Source organism: Heterocephalus glaber, unplaced genomic scaffold (genome assembly GCF_053883595.1).
Source record: "Heterocephalus glaber isolate CG9 unplaced genomic scaffold, H.glaber_assembly_v1.0 deba00001472, whole genome shotgun sequence".
Taxonomy (NCBI): Eukaryota; Metazoa; Chordata; class Mammalia; order Rodentia; family Bathyergidae; genus Heterocephalus; species Heterocephalus glaber.
Window position 1 is genome coordinate 69,162,441 of NW_028258315.1, and position 24,307 is coordinate 69,186,747.

The 24,307-nt window shown below is 42.3% G+C and overlaps 1 protein-coding gene across 5 annotated transcripts in view; it reads left to right on the plus strand.

Annotated features, from left to right (window-relative positions):
• Positions 1–24,307, plus strand: part of Glb1 (galactosidase beta 1) — a 144,389-nt gene that overhangs the window by 50,689 nt on the left and 69,393 nt on the right. For all 5 annotated transcript variants that reach the window (XR_015439519.1, XR_015439520.1, XM_021238708.2 and 2 more), the window contains exons 6-10: positions 2,206–2,386; positions 6,131–6,189; positions 11,975–12,096; positions 12,183–12,223; positions 17,122–17,234. Coding sequence is in view for 3 of the 5 variants with exons in the window: in XM_021238708.2 (XP_021094367.1) it covers positions 2,206–2,386; positions 6,131–6,189; positions 11,975–12,096; positions 12,183–12,223; positions 17,122–17,234 (516 nt within the window). In the remaining 2 variants the exon portion in view is untranslated. The remainder of the gene's footprint in view (positions 1–2,205; positions 2,387–6,130; positions 6,190–11,974; positions 12,097–12,182; positions 12,224–17,121; positions 17,235–24,307) is intronic.

Genomic DNA, 24,307 nt, shown 5'->3' on the forward strand with positions numbered 1-24,307 from the left:
CTCTCCTGCCTCCAGCACTCCAGCTAGCACCTCTTTCCTCGGAGCTCACGCTTTCTCATGCTTATGTTTGCAAACCATGTTTTCCCAGGATCACAAAATTTATACATATATATTATGTATTTATACATATATGTATTTATTTATTTTTTTTTATTTTTCATTTTTTTGTTGTACTGGGGATCAAGGACCTTGCACTTGTGAGGCAGGCGCAGTGCCACTGAGCTGAATCCCTGGGCCTACAAAATTTATATTTTTTACCGGTTGAAATTATATGATTGGATAATTTTGTAAACATTTGTAAAATTGTGAGAGATGGCACATGCACACACACATGGAAGCACAGTATAATGAGTCGTTACATTGAATCCCCACATAACCACCATCCCAGGGTGGGAAGCAGCATCTGGCCAGCTCACTAGCAGCTCCCGAGTCCTTCTTGTTTTTTTGGTACTGGAGATCGAACTCAGCGCCAGAACCACTGAGCTAAATCCCTGGCCCATCCCCTGGGTCCTTATTGATCATACCGTTCCCTCCCACTCACTACTTTGACGACCATCAGCACCTTGCTTTGTTTTATTGTTTTACCACATCTGTGTGTACTCAGACTTTGTAGTTTGACTGCTTTCAAATTGTCTATAGAGCATTATACCATATGTAGTTTTTAGGGTTGTGCTTCTTTCATTCAACCTTATATTTCTAAGATTCTTCAGTGTGTCAGGTAGAGCTGAAGTTCATTTTGTTGCTTGAGGGATATTTTTTTTCCCCTTTTCCTTTAGTGTAACCCCTTTCAACTTTGTTGTTGTTGTTAAAGGTAGGAAAAAAAAAACAGGCTCATCAGAATGAGTTTGGGCCAAGTAAAAGTAGGAAAAGAAGTATACCCTGCAGCATGAGGGCAGGCCACCATGTAAGATGGAACCCAGTGGCCAAAACTTTTTTTCTTTTTTTTTTTGGTACTGGGGATCAAACTTGGGACCTTGCGCTTGTGAGGCAGGCACCGGAACCACTGAGCTAAATCCCCAGCCCCAAACTTTTTTTCTCATTGCCTATTCTTCCCCATCCATAAAATTTTAATACCTGGGATAGTGTACACACAGACACACACACACACACACACACACACATATGCTTTATATATGAAGAAAATAATTTTTTTATCCCATAAGAATCAGTTTTCAGCTGGGCGTGGTGGCACATGCTTGTAATTCCAGCACTTGGGAGGCTGAGGCAGGAGAATCACCATGAGTTTGAGGACAACCTAGGCTACATAGTGAGTTCAAGGCAGCCTGTACTACAGAGCAAGACCTCGTCTCAAAAAACAAAAAAGTTAGTTTTCACTGCCTGGAGATGCTGTCCCCCTGTTGCCATTTTGGTCACTCTTTACTGTGGGACTGCTCTGTGCAGGTTAAGATCTTCAGCAGCATCTACAGGCCTTACCCACGGGATGCCACGGATGCCACCCCCTCCTCTAGTCGTGGCAATCCTGAATGTTTCTAGACATTGCCCAGTGTCTCCTGGGGAGGGTAGAGGGAAGTTGGTTTAGAAGCACTGATGGTGTTGAGCACAAACAGTGTTGTTAAAGGAGCACAAACCGGGACTGCCCTGATGTTTGATAGCAGGAAATCAAAGAGACAGTGGTCCATCATGTCCAGCATTCACCCTTCTTACTGTCTTGGCTGTTTTATGGAATATATTAAGGAGAAGAAAGCAGTTATAAATGGTGCAAATTATATGATACCAGTTTTGAGAAAAGACACCATGTGTTTCGTGTGTATAAATCTGGAAGGCCATGTACTAAAATCTTTACAATGATTATCTATGAACAGTGGAGTCAGCAGATGATTTTTCCATTGTCTTTTTGTTTTTCTCTTATTTTCTAATATTTCTACCATGGAAAGGTATTATCTTTGTAATGTTTAAAGTATCTATTATAGGAGACAGTATAATACAGGAGAGAATATCACTACCATCCCAAAACCAATCTGGAATTTTAGTTTTCTTTTTCCTGCAGATAGGCAGTAGGGGAGGGAGGGTTAGTAGAAGGTGAGCTTTTATACTGAGTTGCTTTTTGGAAAATTAGTTGTGTGAATACATGAAGCCTTTTTGTCTAAGCAGGTACTCAGATATTTTCCACCACAAATATTGCACTAGAATGGCTACACTAGAATGGCATCTCCTAATTTCTTCTTCCTTTTTTTACATTCACAGGTTGAAAATGAGTATGGCTCCTACTATACCTGTGATTATGACTACCTGCGTTTCCTGCAGAAGCGCTTCCGTTACCATCTGGGGGAGAGTGTGCTTCTGTTCACCACTGATGGGGCGAAACAAGAATTTCTGCAGTGTGGGACCCTGCAGGGCCTCTATGCTACAGTGGACTTTGGAGTAGGTCAGTGTTGGTCATAGCAGAAAGCACAGCTTCACATTGGCTTTTGGCTCATTTAGTCGATTGGGGAGCAGCTGTTGTTTTAAGAGGCAGTGTGGATGACATTTCTCAAATTTTCCTTTATGAAGTGTGCCAGTAAGCTTTGTGTGACTGTAACAAATACTTGAGATCTTCAGCTTAAAAAAAGAGGAGATCAAACTCAGGACTTTGGGCTTGCCAGGCACGTGCTGTGCTGCCGAGCTACATCCCCAGCCCAGTTTATTTTCTCTTACACTTTTGGAGGCTTCAGTCCATAGTTAGTTGCCCTGTTGCTTTTGGGCCCCAAGGTAAGGTGGTACATTAGGGCCAGGAATCTAAAGAGAACAAAAGACTGGGGTCTCACAGTCCCCTTCAAGGCAGTGTCACAGTGACCTTAAACCTCTTAAAAGTTCCACCACTTCCCAGTAGTGCCATGCTTGGAACCAAGCCTCTAACATATGGGCCTCTGGGGGACTTTTGGGGGGTTTTTTGGTGTTTTGAGACAGGGTCTCGCTATGTAGATTGGGCTATCCTTGAACTCACTATGTAGCCCAGGCTGGCCTCGAACTCACAGTGATGCTCCTGCCTCAGCCTCTCAAGTGCTGGGATTACAGGCCTGTGCCACTGCACCCAGCTCTTCTGGAGGACATTTACGAGCCAAATTGTAGCATTGAGTAACAGGTAAAATAGAATAATTGTCCACCTCAGATGTGAATCATCTTACTTCAGCCTGGAGGACAAGCGCTTCAAGAGTAGCTTCATTTTATCACTGATAGAGTTTGCCTGGACTCTAGAATATGCTCTCTCAAGGGGGATGAGCGAGGGGATGGCAAATGCTGGCTGGGAGAAGCTCTGCCTTTATTTAGGCCCTTTCCCTGAGCCTCTCTGTCTAGGGCCAGCTCTGCTGCTGTCTGCCCTTCCCTGCTCTCTGGGTCCTCAAATCTTGGCAGGATGCTCAGGGCTGCATTGTGGCTAAGTGAGTTAAGTGAAATCAACCACTGGCTGATGTCACAGCCTGTCAGCCCTCAGTGCAGGAAACTTACCTGACACCTGCATAAATCAGAACCTTCTGAGCCGAGAGAGCTGGAGGTGGTTGCCACATGCTACAGAAATTGCCTTGCTATACTCAGGAGTGCTGTGATTTGTTTGCTGCAGAGGTTCGGCATGAAAGCTCTCGATGAACAGGCAGTGTAGCTCAAAGTGTCACTCTTAATTTAGGTTAGAGCATGACAGGTAAATGCAGAACAGGATCCTAATTAGGATCTGAGGCCCAGGTTTCCTTTGTTCTGTTTTGTTTTTGCCATGGGGTCATTATTGAGACAATACAATCTTGAAATGGAGCTTGTAGATGAAACTATTTTATCAATGTTAATGTTCTGATCTTTAGAATGGTTATTGTGGTTTTTAAAGGGCGTCCTTGCTCTGTGCGAATGCACATTGAGGTATTTAGGAGCAAAGGGACCTCATGTCTGCAGCTTAGTCTCACCCAGCTCAGGGAAAAAAAGTTATATTTTTGTGTAGAAAGAGAAACTGATAAAATAAATATACTAATGTGCCAACAACTGGGGAATCCTGGTGAAAAACTGGAGAGTTCTTTGTGCTGCTCTTACAATTTTCTATGAGATTGAAATTATTTCAAGATAAAAATTACCCAAAAAAAAGAAATAACGAAAACACAGCTCTGCAAGTAGCACAAGAACCCTGCCATTCCCTGGTGAGGCATAAGCCACTTCAAGCATATCACACATCCCGCACTTGCCCTCTCTTGAGAGGGACCTGCCAGAGACAGAAATGTAGAAATGTGGGAATTAGACTGACGTCACTTCTTTCTTTCCTTTTTTTTTCCTTTTGCGGTACTAGGGATCAAACCCATGGACTGTGCAAGGCAAGGGCTCTACCACTGAACTATATCCCCAGGCCTTTTTATTCTGTTTTGAGACTGGATCTTGCTAAGTTACCTAGGCTGGCCTTGACTTGTGATCTTTCTGCCTTAGCCTTCCCAGTAGCAGGAATTGTAAGCATGAGCCACTGTGGCGAAGTTGCATTTTTATAGATGTTCTTCTGTATGACTGGAGAAGAACTGATGTTAAGTAAGCTCAGTGTCTCTAGGGACATGGTCCATGGCTCAGAGTGTTCAGTGAGATATCTGCTCCACACTGAGCTGCAGAGGAAGTGGCTGCTGACTTCCTCCTGCTTTGGCTGCCTCCCACCGTTGTGGTGAAAAAGCTCAGTATTTTTCTGTCAGGAGGAGCAAATCAAAGATTATCCTGAGTCTGTTGTAAGTGTGATTTGTGTGAGGGGACAGTGCCTGTTCCTATCAGGGTTGAAGGATAGACCATTGCAAGGCCAGTATACCTGCAGCAGGTGGGTTGACCTCCAGCAGCCAGCATCTGTCACTTGTGTGACAGAGGGAGGGACATTGCCTGCTGAGGAGCATGGGCAGCTACTGAGAAGAGGCTCATGAGAACAGAACAATGTTTAAAGATCTGAATGCCACCTCATGCTTAATAACGAGAACTACAGGCATGCGGTGAACAAAACTCTGTTCTTTCTAGGACAGCATTCTCTCCCCAAAACTGGCTTTATACAGACACCAAAGGCGAACCTCAGGCAAGGTGTTAATGGAGAGCCATGGCTGGCGTTGCTTCCACCCTGCCATGCTTGCCATGGGAAGGTGATCTTGGCATGTGAGTCAGGGTGTCCCCTGCTCTGTGTATGTGGACACTCAACCTTTGCTCTTTCCCTGACATGAGGCAGCCCATTGGCTCTCTGTGGGGAAATTCCTTCACTTTTTAGAAGAGGAAGGAACATAGAATTCATGGGAGGCAAGACAACACACATCATTCTGGTGGAATATTTCAGAAAGTTGAGAGTAGGTGGTCTGGAATGGCTGATGGTGTACAAGTGAGAATTTAGAGTATGCTCCATTATTCAGGGATAAACACAATTAGGGCACCTGCTCTTTCTTGATTGTTTCTTGGCTGGCACATATTTGTGGCATTATTTTGCATGGCAGTGGAGGCTGCAGAGAAGTGTGTTCAGGGCAGGCCAGTCCTGCAGGGAGCGTTAAGTCAGCCAGCTGCCAGGTAAAGTGTAAGCACACGGCTGAGGCTGGCCGAGGCCCTGAAGAAATACATCTGAACAAACCAGACCTGTGCAGTGAATGCCAGAGGGATACAGCTAGGGGAGTCCATGGGGACTTTTCAGAGAGGAAACAATGTTCTGTGGTTCCCACACATCCTTCGGATGGTCTGGGTCCACTCTGGAGCTACTTCAGGGGTTTCCCAGTCCCTTGGACCCGTGAAAAGGGGCAGGGGACCTGTCTTGGTTTGTTTGGGCTATTACAGCAGAATACCAGTGGGCTAATTTATAAACAACAGTGACTTACTGCTCACAGTGCTAGAGGCTGGAAAGTCCAAGACCAAGGTGGGCCTGTTCCCTGCTTCAGAGACGCACTTTCCTTCTGCACCTTCATGTGGAGGAGCAAGGGTTTCCCTGAGCCTGTTTCGTAAGGACACTAAATCCCATTCATGGTGGTGGAGTCCTCATAACCCAGTCACTTCCCACCACTTACTACTCTCACACTGGGAATCAGGTTCCAACTTACAAATTTTGGGGAGACACAAACATTCAGACCATAGCAGGGCTGCAGGCTCATGTCCCACGAGGGGCTCATTACTTCTCGATGTTCCCATGACTGACCTTTCTTCTCTCTCCGGTAATTTTCAGACAGCAACATCACAGGAGCTTTCCTAGTCCAGAGGAAAGCTGAGCCCACAGGACCCTTGGTAAGAACTGGGAGTGAGGTGTGGAGACTGTTGGCTTATAACAACTCTGACATGAGTACGGGGGGGGGGGGGGGGGTGACATGCCGAAGAATGGAACCTACAACTTGGGAGGCTGAGGCAGGAGGATTGCTGAGTTTGAGGCCAGCGTGGGCTACCTAGTGAGTTCAAGGCCAGCTTGAACTATGTACCGAGACTGTCTCAAAGTTGGGGGGAGGTGCAGCCTACAGATTCTTGGTTTTCTGGCTCTGGAATCAGCAGTTGAGGGATTATGGGGATATAGACCTTCTATGTGCTCATGTTATGTGCACCCATTTGGAATCAAAGCCTGTGCTTCAGTGGCAGCAAATGTGGAGTAACGTGAATGGGCAGAGCAACTCCCACAAGGGAACCTTTCATCTCCATCTTCAGTAAGGCCAGGGAGCATCCCTGCCCCTGGTGGGTCATACGGCCTGGCAGTGACTGGGAGTGACAGGGCCAGGGTCTGGCTCAGGTTGGTGTCTTTTAAGAGTGATGTGTGGATGGGCCGGGGATTTAGCTCAGTGGCTATGCTGCCTGCCTTGCAAGAGCAAAGACCCAAGTTCAATCCCTGGTACCAAAAAATAAAAAAGAGTGATGTGTGGAAGAGGGTCTCCAACTTTCAAATGTTTATGAGTCACTTGGGCATCTGGTTAAAATGTAAAATTCAGCCAGGGATTCAGCTCAGTGGTACTCCCGTCTGTCTTGCAAGCGCAAGGTCCTGAGTTCAATCCTCGGTACCCCCTCCCCCCTAAAATGCAAAATTCAGTCTGCTGGGTCTTCATGGAGCCTGAGGGTCTCATTTCCAGTATTAGTCAGGTGGCATTGAGGTTGTACTTTGCTGCTGCCCTTTGAGTCGTAGGGCTTGGTGGCTTGCTCAGACGGCTGCTAGAAGGGGGAGGAGAAGAAGGCAGTGGCAGGGTCCAGGTGGCTGTAGACAGCCGATCAGCCCTTCCTCAGTAGTGGCGACTGTGCTCACTCAGCCCAGGGTGAGGGGCTCCACTCTGTGCAGGCCCTGTTCACCAGTAGCGTTTCCCGAGTCTGCTCTGCTTAATGAGCAGTGCAGAACCTGCAGTCACAGACTTTGGGTGGAGCTATTTCCTGGAAGCTGACATGTCCAGGTTTCATTTTTCTTCTTTGGAACATGGACTTGGCAGAAGAATGATAAAGAGGAAACATGAAGTTTTTGGAGTTTGGCTTATAGACTACTTGGACAAGTCTATGTCATTATAACTCACCTTGAGATCTCAAAGTCTGTATTCACACAAAGGATGAATTGGGAACTAATTCTTGTTTGTTTGTTTGTTTTTTGTTTTTTGAGACAGAGTCTTGCTATGTAGCTGGTCTTGAACTCACTATGTAACCCAGGCTGGCCTCAAACTCATGGTGATCCTCCTGCCTCAGCCTCCTGAGTGCTAAGATTACAGGTGTGCACCACCACACCTGGCTCAAAGCTAATTCTTTTATAAAAATATTTTGTCCAGTACTTTGCCCAACTAAACTTTTCTGCTAGGAAATGGTTAACAAACTTGATGTAAGTAAACCTTTTTAGGAATATAGTTGTCCCTCAATATCCATGGGGGATTGGGTCCAGGACTCCCCCTCAGGTACTAAAATCCACAGATGCTCAAGTCTTTTTTTTTTTAATTTACTTTTATTGGTACATTTTAGGTATACAGTATAATGACATTCATCATTGGAAATTTGCACCTTTACATAGCCTCTCTTGGTTCTTATGTTTTCCCCCTTCCCCTGCCCTCCCTTCAACCCCTTCATCCCTATTTACAAAGACTTTGTTTCCATTTTTTCATTTTCTCATATTAACTCCATTCCCCTTTCCTTTCCCCTACCCCTCCCACTTCCCCTTCCCCATTGCCCCTTTTCTTCCTATTTCACATTATCTATTATACCTTTTAGTCCTTATTTACACTTTCAGTTTCTCACACCAGAGAAACTATTTGGTATTGACACATGTATGTCCTATTTATTTCACTTAAGAGTATTGCCTCAATGTGCATCCATTTAGCTATAAATATCTCTAATTTCTCATTTTTTATGGCTGAGTAGTACTCCATTTTATTTTGAAAAACACACACATTTTCTTTATCCACTCTCCAGTTGATGGGCATTTGGACTGTTTCCAAGTTTTAGCTATTAAAAATTGTGCTGCTATGAACATGGCTGCACATATATCACTGTGGTATGATTCTTTTAATTCTTTGGGGAAGAATACCCAGCAGGGGAATAGCTGGGTCAAATGGGACTTCCAGTCCTAGTTCTTTTAGGTACCTCCATACTGATTTCCATAGTATCTGCACCAGTGTACACTCCCACCACTAGTGGAGCAGGGGTTCCTCTTTCCCCACAGCCCCGCCAGCATTTGTTCTTGGTTGATTTCATGATAGCAGCCATTCTTTCTGGGATGAGGTGGAATCTCAGCATTGTTTTCATTTGCATCTCTCAAATGACCAGTGATGTTGAACATTTTTTCATGTATTTATTTGCTAATTCTACTTCTTTGTCTGAGAAATGTCTGTTCATTTCAGATGCCCATTTTTGGATTGGGTCTTTAAATTTGGGAGGTCTGATCTTTTTAAGTTCTTTATAGATTCTAGATAGTAGACCATCTGAGGAACAGCAGGTGAAAATTTTTTCCCACATTGTGGGTTGTTTCTTCACACTGTTGGTGGTTTCTCTTGCTATGCAGAAGCTTTTTAGTAAGAAGAGATCCCACTTGTTGATTGTTTGTGCTAGTTCACAGGCAACTGAGGTTTTGTTCATAAAATCTTTTCCTACACCAATGTCTTCAAGAGAAGACCTCTGTTCCAGCCGGTTCAGTGTTTCTGTTTTAATATTTAGATCTTTAATCCATTTCAATTTTAGTTTAGCGCATGGTGAGAGATATAGGTCTAGTTTTAATCTTTGGCAAGTTGAAACCCAATTTTTCCAGCACCATTTATTAAAGAGGCTATCTTTCCTCCAGTGAGGGTGTTTGGCTCCTTTGTCAAAGATGGGGTGGCTGAGTGTGTCTGGAGTTGTTTCTGCATCTTCTAATCTGTTCCACCAGTCCTCAGGTCTGTTTCTTTGCCAGTACCATGCTGTTTTTATCACAGTAGCTTTGTAGTATAGTTTCAAGTTGGAAGTTGTGATACCCCCTGCCATGTCTCTGTTACCTAGAATTGCTTTTGCTATTCTGGGTCTCTTCCTGTTCCAAATGAATTTTTGGATTGTTTTCTCAAGGTCCATGAAGTATGCTGCTGGGATTTCAATTGGGATTGCATTGAATCTGTACAGCAGTTTTGGAAGTATGGCCATTTTCACTATGTTGATCCTTCCTACCCAGGAGCAAGGGATGTCTTTCCATTTTCTGATATCATCTTCAGTCTCTCTTTTCAGAGTGCTGTAGTTTTCAGAGAAGAGGTCTTTGATTTCTTTTGTTAGGTTGATTCCTAGGTATTTCAGGGTTTTTTTGGTACCGGGGATTGAACTCGGGTCCTTGCACTTGCACAGCAGGTGGCGAAACCACTGAGCTAAATCCCCGGCCCAGGTATTTCAGTTTTTTGGATGCTATTGTGAAGGGAACTGTTTGCCCTATTTCTGTCTCAGTGAGTCTGTCGTTGGTGTACGGGAAAGCTATTGATTTTTGTGTTGATCTTGTATCCAGCTACTTTACTGAATTTGGTTATTAAGTCTAGAAGACTTTTGGTGGTGTTCTTGGGGTCTTCTATATAGAGTACCATGTCATCTGCAAATAATGACAATTTGACTTCTTCATTTCCTATATTTATTCCTTTTATTTCTTTCTCTTGTCTAATTGCTGTGGCTAATGTTTCCAAAACTATATTGAACAAGAGTGGTGATAGTGGACATCCTTGTCTTGTTCCTGATTTGAGTGTGAAGGATTTCAGTTTTTGACCATTTAGTATAGTATTAGCTGTTGGTTTTTCATAGATAGCTTTTATCAGATTGAAGTAGAGACTGTCTATTCTAAGTTTTTATAGGGTTTTTATCATAAATGTGTGTTAGATTTTGTCAATTTTTTTTCTTTTTTCTTTTTTTTTTTTTTTGGTACTGGGGATCGAACTTGCGAGGCAGGCAGCCTGAACCACTGAACTAAATCCCCAGCCCTCAAATGCTTTTTCTGCATCTATTGAGATGATCGTATGGCTTTTGTCCTTGGCTCTGTTGATAGAGTATATTACATTTATTGATTTGCTTGTGTTGAACCATCCCTGCATCCCTGGGATGAATCCCACTTGGTCAGGGTGTATGATCTTCTTGATGATCTTCTGCATTCTGTTTGCCAGTATCTTTTTTTTTTTTTTTTTGGTACCAGGGATCAAACTCTCACATCCTTGTGCTTGTGCAGCAGGCGGCAAAACCAGTGGCTAAATCCCTCTCCCTGCCAGTATCTTATTAAGGATTTTTGCGTCTGTGTTCATTAGTGAGATTGGACTATAGTTCTCTTTTTCTATTGGGTCTTTCTCGGCTTTGGGGATCAAGGTGATGCTTGCTTCCAGGAATGAATTTGGGAGTATTGCTTCCCTTTCAATTTCATTGAAGAATTTAAATGGTAGTGGCAGTAATTCCTCTCTAAATGTTTTGTAGAATTCAGGAGTGAAGCCATCAGGACCCGGGCTTTTCTTAGTTGATAAGGTTTTAATTACATTTTCAATTTCACTGATTGATATTGGGTTGTTTAGAATTTTTAGGTCTTCTTTGTTCAACTTTGGTTAATTCATATGTATCTAGGAATCTGTCTATTTCTTCTGAGTTTTCCATCTTATTGGCGTATAGGTTATCAAAGTAGATATTGATGATCCTCTGGATTTATGCCGGGTCCCTTGTAATTTCATCCTTCTAATTCCTAATTGCATGGATTTGGGCCTTTTCTTTCCTTTTCCTGATAAGGTTGGCTAAGGGTTTGTCAATTTTGTTTATTCTTTCAAAGAACCAACTCTTGGCATCATTGATTTTTTTGTATCATTCTCTTAGTCTCCATTGCATTGATTTCTGCTCTGATCTTTATAATTTCCTTCCTTGTACGGCTTTGGGTTTTTCCTGCTCTTCTTTTTCTAGAAGTTTGAGGTTCAGCATCAGGTTGTTTAATTGGGGTCACTCTGTTTTCCTAATATGAGTATTCACTGCTGTGAATTTCCCTGGTAAGAGTGCTTTCATTGTGTCCCATAAATTCCGATATGTTGTATTGTCATTGTCATTTAATTGGAGGAACTGATTTCTTCTTTAATTTCCTCTGTGACTCATTGGTTATTCAGAAGTGTGTTGTTCAATTTCCATGTGTTTATGAAATTTTTTGAGTTTCTTTTGCTATTGATCTCCAATTTCATCTCCCTGTGGCCTGATAATATACAGGGGATAACTTCAATTCCGTTGCATCTAAATACTATATAAATAGTTGCTATGTAAATGCTATGTAAATAGTTGTAATACTTTATTAAAGAATAATGACAAGAAAATAAGTCTGTATATGTTCAATACAGTTTTCTCACGATTTTGACCTGCAGGAGATTGAGTTCACCACTGCGGAGGGCTGGCTGGCCTTGTATGAGATGAGATCCACGTGGGGTTTGCACCGGAGAGCTGGGTTTGGGCAGTGCCATTATTGGAAATTTTCCCTGGTCCCCAGCTCTGGGAAAAGCAGTCCATGTCAACTCCTCCTTCCATGTGGCCTTCGGTGGAGCTGATGGAGGATACAGGGATGTTTCAGTATTTGAAGGTCTATCCTGAGAGCTGCCTTGTTTCTTTTTAGATCAACTCTGAATTCTATACTGGCTGGTTAGACCACTGGGGAAAACGTCACAGTACAGTCAAGACTGAGGCTGTGGTTTCCTCTCTCTCTGATATACTCGCCCGCGGGGCAAACGTGAACATGTAAGTCTACCATGTTTGGAGGGAGGGTGCCCTCAATTGCTGTGGGCTCACAGTTAAGTACTGTGTGTTCTCTCATTTCCTTGTAGGTACATGTTTATAGGTGGGACCAACTTTGCCTATTGGAATGGTAAGAGCAACTTAACATCTGTTTGTAGAAATTTACGCTGCTTCCAATTCTTGATTTTGGGGAGTGTACCTGTAGACAGTTTTGTTTTCTTTTTATTATCTTCTAACTTTTCTGATATATAAGAATTGCCTGTATAATCATTTTACTCTAAAATTTTTTTAAGGAACATAACATGAGCACTTACAAGCCTTGTTGTTTTAAAACAAGTCTAGCTGGCAAGCTTCAGTCATAGTCTATGACTAGTGTATTTGTGCATATATTTTCTGTGGTCTTTTATTTTTTAACATTTTGTTGATATATAATTCACATTCCATAAAATTCACAATTTTAAATGAATATTAAGTATATTCTCAAAGTTATGCAGCCATTAATGCTAATTCTAGAATGTTTTTATCTTCCCCCAAAGAAACTGCACACCTATTAGTAATAACTCTCCTCTATTCCTCCTTCCAGCCCATGGGAATAAACTAATCTCCCTATCACTATGGATTTGCCTTTTCTACACATTTTATGTAAATAAAACCAGACAATGTGTGGTTTTTTAAAATCTGCTTTCATTTTGCCTAATGTTTTCAAGGCATATCCACATGGTAGCATATATTAGTACTTCTTTTTTTATTGCTGAATAATATGTTCATGTATGGATTTTGAATATGAATATTTTGTTTATCCATTTGTTGGTTGATGGACATTTGGTTATTTCTACTTTTTGGTTGTTATGAATAATGTTGCTAAGAACATTGATCTGTTTGGCTCCTTGCTTCTGTTCTTTTGGGTGTTTACCTACAAGTGGAATTTTGGGGTCATATGATAACTCTGTGTTTAGTTTGAGGAACTGCCTTCATGTTTCCCAAAGTGGCAATACCATTTGTATCCCTGTACTTTTTTGGGGGGGGGGGGGCTAAGAAAAATTATGACAAATTTTTCTGCATTGCAGTTAGACAAATTATGTTGTATTTTTCTCTCTGAATCATCGAGAATGTTTGACTGTTGTGGGCACAGTTTGGGGCTAAATCTTTCAGGATTTGAAACTGGATGCTATCAACTCTTACTGCAGCCAGTAGTGGTGGTGTGTACCTGTAATCCCAGCACTCTGGGAGGCTGAGGTAGTAAATCACAAGTTTGATCCCAGCCTGGGCAATTTAGCAACTTAGCAAGACCTTATTTCAAAATAAAAAATAAAGAAAAGGGCTGGGGATATGACTCAGTGTGAAGGCTCTGGGTTTAATCTCTAGTACCAAAAAACTAACAAAACAACAACAAAAACAAAAAACAAACTTACAGCAGCTTCTCTTTTGAATGCTACCTGTTTTCATGGGGGTTTTTTGGGGTTTTTTTGGTACCGGGGATTGAACTCAGGTCCTCAGCTTGCAAGGCAGGCGCCAGAACCACTGAGCTAAATCCCCAGCCCTTGATGCTACCTGTTTTTGTAAGATAGAATGGCTGAGAAAAGACATTGCTTACAAACATTACCAATTTTACTGCTATCATTAGAGCTAAGAAATAAAGGTTGCCAGGGTTGCTCACTGATATTTCAGGTCACCTCTGTATGTCTTTCGGTTCCAGTAAGTCTTGCTGACATCTTTTCCATGAGCAGATAGGGATTCCACCCAGTTGCTAGTGATTGAATTGACTCATTGACTAGTCCAGAAATGCAGATTGTTATTTTTTGCAACTTACATGGCACCATTTTAAAAAAATTATTGTTCTGGGGCCGGGGATTTAGCTCAGTGGTCCTGCCACCTGCTTTGAAAGCAAAAGGTCCCGAGTTCGATCCCCGGTACCAAAAAATAATTATTGTCCTGAATATATTCTTCTTAGAAAAGAACATTAGATGGTATAAGAACTGTCACTCAGGGGCCAGGGATTTAGCTCAGTGGTGCCGAGCCTGCCTCACAAGTGCAAATTCATGAGTTGTTCGATTCCTGGTACCAAAAACAAAACAAAACAAAAAAACTGTCACTCAGAAAGTGAAAGCTGTCCTTTATCCTCTCTCCTGCCCCTTAATAGAAGTCTCTTTTCTGCCTCTATTTTCTTTACTTCTCATATCAATCTCATCTAGGCTAGAGTTTCATTGTTGTTGTTTTCAGTACGAGGGATTGAACCCATGACCTTCCCACTGACTACATTCCTGGCCCTTTTTAACATTTTTTTATTTTGAGGCAGGTCTCATTAAGTTAGGTTTTTAAGTTGCCCAGGCTGAGCTTGAACTTGTGATCCTCCTGCTTCAGCCTCCCAGATTGATGGGATTACAAACTTGCCTTCACACCCAGCTAGGTTGGGGGATATTGACACCGCTTTAGAGATAAGCGTATCTAGGTATTAAAAAAAGGTTCACATACTTCCTGTTCAGCTAGCAAAGGGGTAGAGACTAGATTCAAGCTCGAGCTGGTGGGAGCCTGTGAGATAATCCTTTGCCGCCTGCAGCCCTGAGTAGCCCTCTCCAGCTGCTTTGTGTTCTTCAGGCCTCTTGGGCCTGCCTCTGGCTGGGTCTCCTTGAGGACAGGAGGCAAAGTCTGTCCTTTAAGCTAGCTACCCAGAGGAGGGCAGTGAGAGGAAAACATCTGGAGGGCGGCCCCTTGCCCATCCCTGTGCAGTGTGTCCCCAGGTCCACTGCCTGCATGTCCACAGCCATGGGACAGCTGCTGCAGGACCCAGGCTGTCCTATACCTCCCACATGCTGTGGCAAGTTGAGATGTGCTAAGTTTCCCAGTTTCTCTTGCCCTCCTACTTTGCATGCCCTCTCACATACCCAAAGGAGGTCAGAATATGCTGTTTCTCTCTGCTGCTGCTCATCCTAGGCTGAAACATCCACAGTAAGATTATGCTGGTAGAGCCCAGCACTTTGGAGGCTGAGGCAGGATCGTCATGAGTTTGAGGGCAGCCTGGGCTCCATAGTGAATTCAAGGCCAGCCTGAACTACAGAGTGAGACCCTGTCTCAAAAAAAAAAAAAAAGATTGTGTTAAAAGAGCTGGGACAAAGGCTTAGTCTTCAGTCCAGCCTTTAATCTACTGACCCACTTCTCAGCCTGGTTCCCTGTTTCTGGAGTCATACTGGCTCAACTCAATTTGACAGGTTGTGCTGAGCTTTTCCTCTGTGCTTGTCTCTGCTGAAGACTCGAAGGTAAGTGAGACGTAGTCTTCCCTTAAGATGTATGCAGTTGAGTGCAGAGTGAGATACGGAAATAAGCCCGGCAGCACAGTCACTGCCACATTAGAGGTAGAGGAGCCCCAAGGAAGGTGAGCTCCTGCAGCAAGGGATGTGGTTTTAGTTCTCTTTGTCTCACAGGAAGGGATGCGTTGTTACCTGTGCCTCCTGAGGCAGGCCTGTTGACTGAGTTGTCGCTCATCAGTTCAGTTGGTTGAGGTCTAGGTCTAGGTCTTGGTCTTTAGAAACAGGGATTCCATGCAGAGAACTAATGAGAAAGTCGTTGTGGGCTGCCTCAGCCTCACTCATTCGTCATCTCCACTGTAGGATCTCCCGGGCTCCTCCATCATTTGTGAACTGTGTCCAAGTAATTTATTATTAATTATGGATGAATTGTCGTATTTCATGCCTCATTTACTTACATATTAGGTTGGACAAAAGATTAATCATAAGATAAATCCATACTCACACACTTGTGTTGCAAAGGACCCTCTGAAGTCGAGGGAGAAGGGCACAAAGCCTTGCTGGACCAGCAGCATCTTCACCTGGGAGCCTGATGGAAATGCAGTCTCAGGTCACACCTGGATCTGGTGAAGCAATCTCTGCAGTGGGGCTTAGATGTCAGGTTTTAGTAGGCTTCCCATGTGACTCCTATGCACAGGTGAGTGTGTCCAGTGCTGCAGGCAGCTTCATCCCTGTGAACATCATCCATTGTGTGATTGGGAGCCTCTGGTCTAGACTTTGCTCCTTGGACAACAATTATGGGACATTGGCTTTTCTAGGCCTTTTTATGCACAATCTTGACATTATGCATTGGTCTTTGTTACAGGTCAAGTTCCCAGGGAAACAGACTCTGAGATGACCAGGCAGGAAGTTCTCTGGGTGTGTTCCCAGGAGCAACAGCTATAGGGGAGCACAGGGTAGGGGGCAGGAGTGGGCAGCCAAGTCAGGCTGGGATGCAGTTTCACACAGGCCTCGGCACATGCTAGAGCGAGCCCTGGAGCTGGGCTGGCCCTGTGAGCACAGGGAGCTGTTTTTTCTGTCTGTGCACTGGTCAGTGGTTAGATATAGGCTGTCCCTGGAGGGTTGTAACCTTGTGTGGCACAGCTGAGCAGAGCCCAGTGCTCAGAGAGGAGCATGTCTGACAGGTGTCAGCAGCCAGGACACCTGGCAGTGGGGGCAGTGAGTGAGTGCTTTTGTCCTGAATATGGATCCAAGCTGTGGTTCCTGGGTGCCTGCACTCTTCCCTGCATTGTTTTGTCTGATAAGCCTTCAGTTTTCTACTGATCCCCACCCAGTCAGTCACCTGTGTCTCCACCAGACCTTTTCTCAGCCACACAGTTTGAGGGGATCAGAGATTGTAGGTTAACAGCAATATAGGTTATACTGCCATTGCGGGTTGTGAGATGGTAGCAGATTTTTGTGTAAGCTTCATGTTGCCTGCTTGTTCAGTAGAAGTGGTATCTGTTAGAATCACTGCTCTGAGCTTTGGCAGAGAGCGGGAGAGGGAGGGAGGGAGGAGGGGGAGAGAGAGAGATTTGTGAATTCCAGGGTGCTTGGCAAGTGTCACCTGTGGGAAGAAACTTGTTCCTCTGGATTTGCATCCTGAGGACCACCTCAGTGTCTCTTAACAATTAATTCTAATGAATCCTTACTTCTCCTCCCTATAATTCTGAGCCTGTCAGTCTTAAAGAACTTGTCCTACAGCAGGGCTGTCAGTAGTAACTGGTGGCACATTTTTGTCTTCTAGGGGCCAACACACCCTATGCAGCACAGCCCACCAGCTACGACTATGATGCCCCCCTGAGCGAGGCAGGGGACCTCACTGAGAAGTACTTTGCCATACGAAGGGTTATACAGAAGGTGGGTGCTTCATACAGGTGGTGGTGGACTGGGCTTGGACAGAGCCTGCTTGTACTCACTGTGGCTCTGTGGGTGACTTCCTGCCAACGACCTTCATGTTGAAACAGACGAAGGGAGGCATCAGCTAGATTTGGGTTGGAGCCTTGGCCCTACCTGAGTAAGAGTGAGCCTGTGATCAAGTTCCTCTACTGATCTATTGATCAGTAAGCAGGGATTAGGGAACCTGGTTGTATTGTAGGGATGAAAAAGAACATATAAGCTGGACATGGTGGTGCATGCCTATCATCCTAGCACTCTGGGAGGTTGAGGCAGGAGCATTATGAGTTCAAACCCAGCCTGGGCAACTTAGCAAGACCCTATCTCAAAATTTAAAAAATAAAAAGAAGATGGGATGTAGCTCAGTCCAAAAGCCTGGGTTTAATCCCTAGTACCAAGGAAAAAAAAAGAACATATAAACCATGGTTGGGGGAGGATGTAGGTTAGGGTTAGAATGCTGGCCTAGCATATATGAGGCCCTGGGTTCAACTCCTAGCACCACAGAAAATTCTAAAAAGTAAAAAATAAGCCATCTAGGTCAGTCCCTGACACATATATTTCTGGTCCCATTATTTATACTAAAGGCAGGAAAATGTGGGTCCAATGAAATGGCTGATGTATGTAGGAGAAACAGTCTGTGGACACTGAAGCACTGTGCAAATGGGAGCTGTGTGGAAATGAGTGATGCTTCATTGTTCTATCTGGGGCATGTCTGCAGTTTCCTTCTGACCTGCTCCTGAACTGCCAGCGCCGTCAGCTTCTGAGGCATCTACAGCTCCCAGGTGGGGTTTCCTGTCTTTGCGGTGGGTTTAAAAAAACCCACAGTTTTTCTGCTCAGTCACCTGAGTTTTGAAGTTAAAAAACAAAGGCTTTCTGCCTAAAAATGGTAAAATTTTTTTGTTTTAACCATGATGTAGTCTCAATTGTAAACATGTATTAAAATTTATATTATGAAATATTCTAAACATACAGACAAATATGGTCCAGACCTCTTTTTTTTTTAATACTGGAGATTCAACCTAGGGCATTGTACTGTATGTCCTCAGCCCTTTTTTATTTATTTTGGAAAAGGGTCTCTAAATTGCCCTGGATTGGCTTGAATTTGGGATCCTCCTGCCTCAGCCTCCTTAGTAGCTGGGATTACAGGTGTGCATCACTATACCCATTTTAACTACTGTTATAAATTGTTTGTTTCACCTAAGTTCTCAAATATATGGTTACATTGTTGCTCACATTCTTTTATTATGGGTTCACTCTGCAGAAGTTACAATGACATTTTCCTTTTTGCTCCTTCATATTTTATTTCCTTCTTTATTTGAGGCTTAGCTTTTTAATTTTTATGTATTTTAAATTTTTCTTTAGGTTTTTCGTTTTGTTTTTGTACTGGGGATCGACCTCAGGACCTTGTGCTTGTGAGGCAGGCGTGGAGCCACTGAGCTAAATCTCCTGCCCAATTTTTTTTTAGTTTTTTTGAGACATGCTATGTTCAGGCTGGCCTTGAACTCATGATGATTCTCCTGCCCCAGCCTCCAAAGTGCTGGGATTACAGGTGTGTGCCACTATGCTCAGCAGAAGTGTTTTTGAATAAGTAAACATAAGTATTTTTCTAGTTTGTTGATTTCTGACATATTTGCATTCTGATTGGAGAATGTACTAGATTTGATACCAGTTGTTGAGTCTTTTCTTGCAGCCTGAAATATACCAACATTAATAAAGAGTCATTGTGTTCTTGGAAAAAAATGCATAATTTATAATTGTTGAGTATAATACTCTATATATACATGCTTGTTAGATGAAGCTTTTGTTTTTGGTACCAGGGATCGAACTCGGGTCCTTGAAGATGAAGCTTTTTAAAGGTGCTCTTTGATATGCTTCTTAACTTTTTGTCAGTTTATTCTCTTTATTGGGAAAGTTATTACTCCTGTAGTTCTGTCAGTGTTTGAGGTTATATTATTAGACATGCACACTGAAATTAAATCCTTCAGTATAATTTGTACCTTTCTATCTCTAATAATGCTTTGAACCTTAAAGTACATTTTGGCTGTTAGTTAGTTAGTTAGTTAGTTATTTTGGTACCAGGGATCAAACTTGGGACCTTGCACTTGCAAGGCAGCAGCAGCACCGCTGAGCTAAATCCCCGGCCCTTGGCTATTATTAATATAGCTTACTTGTATTCTTTTGGCTAGTATTTACCCTAGTATGTCTTTTCTTATGCTTTATTTTTAATCTTTTAATATTTTCTTTACTTGTATCCCTTGTAAACAGGTTGTAACTGAATTTTTAAATATCTAATTTAAAAAGGTTTATCCTATAACTTATATTTATTCATTCATTGTAAGTCTTGTTAGACATTCTTTTTTTACTACTGGGGATTAAACGCAGGGCCTCACACATGATAAGCAAATCCTTTACCACTGAGCTACACTCACAGCCCTTTTTAAGTTTTATTTGGGGATGGAGTCTCACTTGAGTCACTTCAACCACCTAGTAGCTTGGATTAGAGTCATGCAACACCATGCCCGACCTCACATAAATTTTCAATCTTTTTATTTTATAATTTCTATTTGTCCACTTTTTTTCTGTTTTTTTCTCTGTTTTATTGCAGTTTTTTGGATTGTCTGAGATTTCCTTTTCTTTTTCATTATTTTCCCTCTTCTTGATTTGAAGATGTTCACTGTTTTGTTTTGGTTTTTTTTTGATACCAGGGATCGAACTCAGGACCTTGCATTTGCGAGGCAGGCGGTGGAACCACAGAGCTAAATCCCTGGCCTGTTCACTGTTTTTTAAGTGTTTCACCATTGAAGTCTGAGCTCTGTACCTCCAGGGAAACACAGCTCCCAGGTGTGCAGCTCAGTGAGTTTTTATCAAGTGAACCCAGCTCTGTGATTGACATGTGAGCTCCAGAAGCCCCTTCTAATCATCCCCACCCAGCCCTGAGTTACTGCCATGCTGGCCTCTGTTGCCTTAGATAAGTTCTGCTTGTTTGAGGGCTTTAAATGAGTTCATATGATGTGCACTCCTTTGTGTCTGGCTCTCCAGAAACTTTAACATTCCGTTTTAACATATTAGTTTAAGATTATTATCTTTACTTCTTCTGTAGTATATTCCTCTTTAACTCAGCCTTTTAACTCTCATTACCTCCCTCTTGTATGCTGTTCTTGTCATGTGTTTTAGGTCTCTGGGGTTCATTTCCTTGCAATTTAGTTCTGTTTTTAAAAACTAAAACCTGTAGTCACCTGAGGTGGTGCACACCTATAATCCCAGCACTCAGGAGGCTGAGGCAGGAGGATTGCTACTTTGAGTCCTGCCTGGGCCACATAGTAGATTCCAGGCAGCCTAGACTTAGACAATGAGACTCTGTCTCAAAAACCCTAAAATGAATGAATGAATGAATGAACAAATTAATGAATGATAAGTAAATCCTGTAAAGCATTACTGTAATGGCTGCAGACAGTATTTGACTTTACCAACCAAGTTCATTTATTTGCAGATGATTTAACAAATACTTATCAAACACTCTGCATGAGCCAGGCATGGATTTTGCTGCCTGGTATAGATAGGCATCTTTGAGAGGATGCCCCTCATACAAAAACTTTAAGGTTTGAGAGAGCCAGTGGATATCCAGGATAAGAGCCTTGCAGGCAGAATTCAGCCAGTGAGAAGGAGGGAAAAAGTGCAAAGCATTTTTAAGGACCAGCAAGGAGGGGTGTGTGGCCACAGGCCAGTAAGTGAAGGTGAGAGTCAGAGAGATAATGGGGAACTGATTGCAGAGGATCTTCTAGGGCGTTTTAAGACATTGCCTTTACTCTCAGTGCAAAGGAATCTGAAGAGTTGAGCCAAGCAGTTAAAAAGTTATTCAGGCTGCTATATTGAGTAATTTGAACCCAAGAATGAGACAGTCTGTAGAAATGAGTCCATCCATATACAAGTTCTAGGTGGTCTGATGTGAGGTGCACCCATGAGACCCCTGTCTAAGATGCAAAGAAATCGCAAATAGTGACAGCAGTAACAGTTAGCATTGAGGGCAATGGCTCTGAAGCTGAGTGGCTCTCAGACAAGGACCTTGGTGCCTTTTTTTAAGAGCTCAGTGGACCAGGGAGGGAGGACCCTGCTCTTAGAGGCTGTTGTAATCTGCTGCTAAGCTTCTGTACCTTGCCTGATAAGGTAGAGTACATAACTGAGACCACTGCTCACTATCCTCAGACTCTAATTTATCTACACCCCAGTTTCTTTGTTTCCAAGAAGTTCTATCCTGTGATCAAAGGAGACGTCCATCCTTTGTCCAGAGTAGAGCAGGATTGCCATGTCCCAGTGACTGTGTTCAACCCAGGTAATTAAGTTGAATAGATTGAAGTGGTATACAATACCTCTTGACAAATAAAGCCAAGAGCTCATCACTGGAAAATAGAACCTAATTAAAGAGAGCTCCATACCAGCAACACATTCTTTTCATTTTGTTTGACCTCAACTCTCACCACAAAAAAAAAAAAGGAACATGAAGAAACAAGGCAACAAAATGCTTCCACAGACTCCTAACTCTCCCAAAGCAGATCCAAGGGGCACCAATGGAGAGGAGATCAAACACCAAAGAGCTGAGGTGCATGAAATGATTGAAGAGGAACCAAAGAAACTCGGCAAGCTCAAGGATGACATGCCCCAAAAGATAGTGGAACTATCAAACAAACTTACCAATGTGGTTATAAAAGAAACAAGTAAAAAAATCAGAAGAGCTGACCAAAACTATTCAAGATATGAATTATAAATTTACTCAAAAAATAGATTCCTTATGAAAAGGTAACAAATAGAAATTGTGGAGATTGCTGGAGATGTAGCTCAGCGGCATCACACCTGCCTGGCAAGTGCAAGGTCCTGAGTGTGATTCCTGGTACAAAAAAATTCTGGAGATAAAGAATTTCGTTGAATACCTGAATAGCAGAAGTGACCTATGTGAGGAAAGTCTCAGGCCCCAAGGACAGCATGGAAACACATGATGATATACTCAGATACCTTATAAATGACAAGAGAGCAAGGAAAAATTCACCAGCTACTAAATGATGCTAAGGAGACTAACCTTAGGCAAATTGGAGTTAGATCTTAGAGGACAGCACATGTGGAATAAAAAACCTGATCACAGAAATCATAGCAGAACACTTTCCAAGTATGGGGGAAGAACTCAACATACAGGTAAGTGAGGCTTACAGAACACAAAATAATTACAATGAAAAAAATGAAGCTCCCCATGACACATCATAGTAAAAATCCCAGAAGTCCAGCACAAGGACAGAATCTTAAAACTGCAGAGAAAAGCAAAAAATCACTTACAAAGGTAAACGCATTAGGATTACAGCAGATTTTTCAATACAAACTTTAAAGGCCAAAAGAGTCTGGAATGAAGTGTTTCAAGCCCTAAAAGAAAACAACTTTTAACCCAGACTAATATATCTTGCAATGTTGTCTTTCAAAATTAATAAAGGGCCGGGAATTTAGCTCAGTGGTTCCGCTGCCTACCTCGCAAGCACAAGGTCCCGAGTTTGATTCCTGGTACCAAAAAAAAAAAAAAAAAAAAAAAATCAATGGATAGGGCCAGGGATTTAGTTCAGTGGTGCTGCCTGCCTCGCAACTGCAAGGTCCTGAGTTTGATCCCTGGTACCACAAAAAAAAAAATCAACGGAGAAATAAGGACATTCCATGACGAAGAACACCTTAAGAAATTTGAACACCAGATCAGCACTCCAAAAATACTCAAGAATATCCTAGACAGAGACAATGAACCAAACAGTACAAAAAAGTCTGATAGAATGAATACATCAGGCAAGGTGAATGTTTACAGAAAAAGGGAAAATAAAGGAATCAACAACAGAAAAATAATACAATGACAGGAATAAATCAGTACCTTTCAGTAATAACAACATAAACAGCCTCGACTTCCCAGTTAAAAGACACAGGTTGGCAGACTGGCTTAAAAACAAAACCAAGGGCCGAGGATTTAGCTCAGTGGTTCTGCCACTTGCCTTGCAAGGGCAAGGACCCGAGTTTGATCCCCTGTACCAAAAAAAAAAAAAAAACCGAATAGTTTGTTAAATACACAAAACTCATCTAAACCAGAAAAATTTGTAGAGTAAAAATCAAAGGATGAAAAACAATATTCTGTGGACCAGGACCTCAAGCTAAAACTGATCAGAAGAGACAAAGGAGGTCACTACATAGGAATTAAGGGAACAATTCAACAGGAAGATTGAACAGTTATAAATATATAAACAGTGCATACCAGTGAGTCCAACTTCATAAAACAAACACTACTGACCTAAAAGATCAAATAAACACATTCTTTTCATTAGCACACAGTACTTTCTCCAAAACAGACCACATACCAGTCAATAAAGTCTGCTTAAATATATACAAAAGAATTGAACTCTAAATATTAAAACAGGAATACTTAATCTACTGCAAGATAAGTAAAACTCTTGAAGACACAGACCTAGGGAAGGACTTTCTGAACAGAGCCCCAATTGTACAAGAAATAACATCAAGAGTCAACAAGTGGAATCATATCAAATTAAAAAGCTTCTGCACAGCAAAGGAAACAACCAACAGAGTGAAGAGACAACCTGCAGAGTGAGAAAAAAAATTTTTTTTACCAGCTATTCCTTGGACAGAGGACTAATATCTAAATATATGAAGAACTCAAAAAATTACATACATGAAAAATGTTCAGTATCACTGGCCATTAAAGAAATGAAAATTAAAACTGAAACCCCATCTTATTCTTATCAAAAGCAAATAATAACACACTAGCAAAGCTGTGGAGCAAAAGGAACCCTTCTGCAGTGTTGGTGGGGTTATAAACTACTACAACTACTATGCAAATGAGAATGGAGATTTCTCAAAAAACTAAAGCCAGAAATTCCATTCGATCCAGCTATTCCCCTCCTAGGCATCTTCCTGAAAGAGTTAAAGACATCCTATTACTGTGATACATGCATACTCATGTTTGTAGCAGCACAACTCATAATGTTCATCAACAATTGAATGGATAA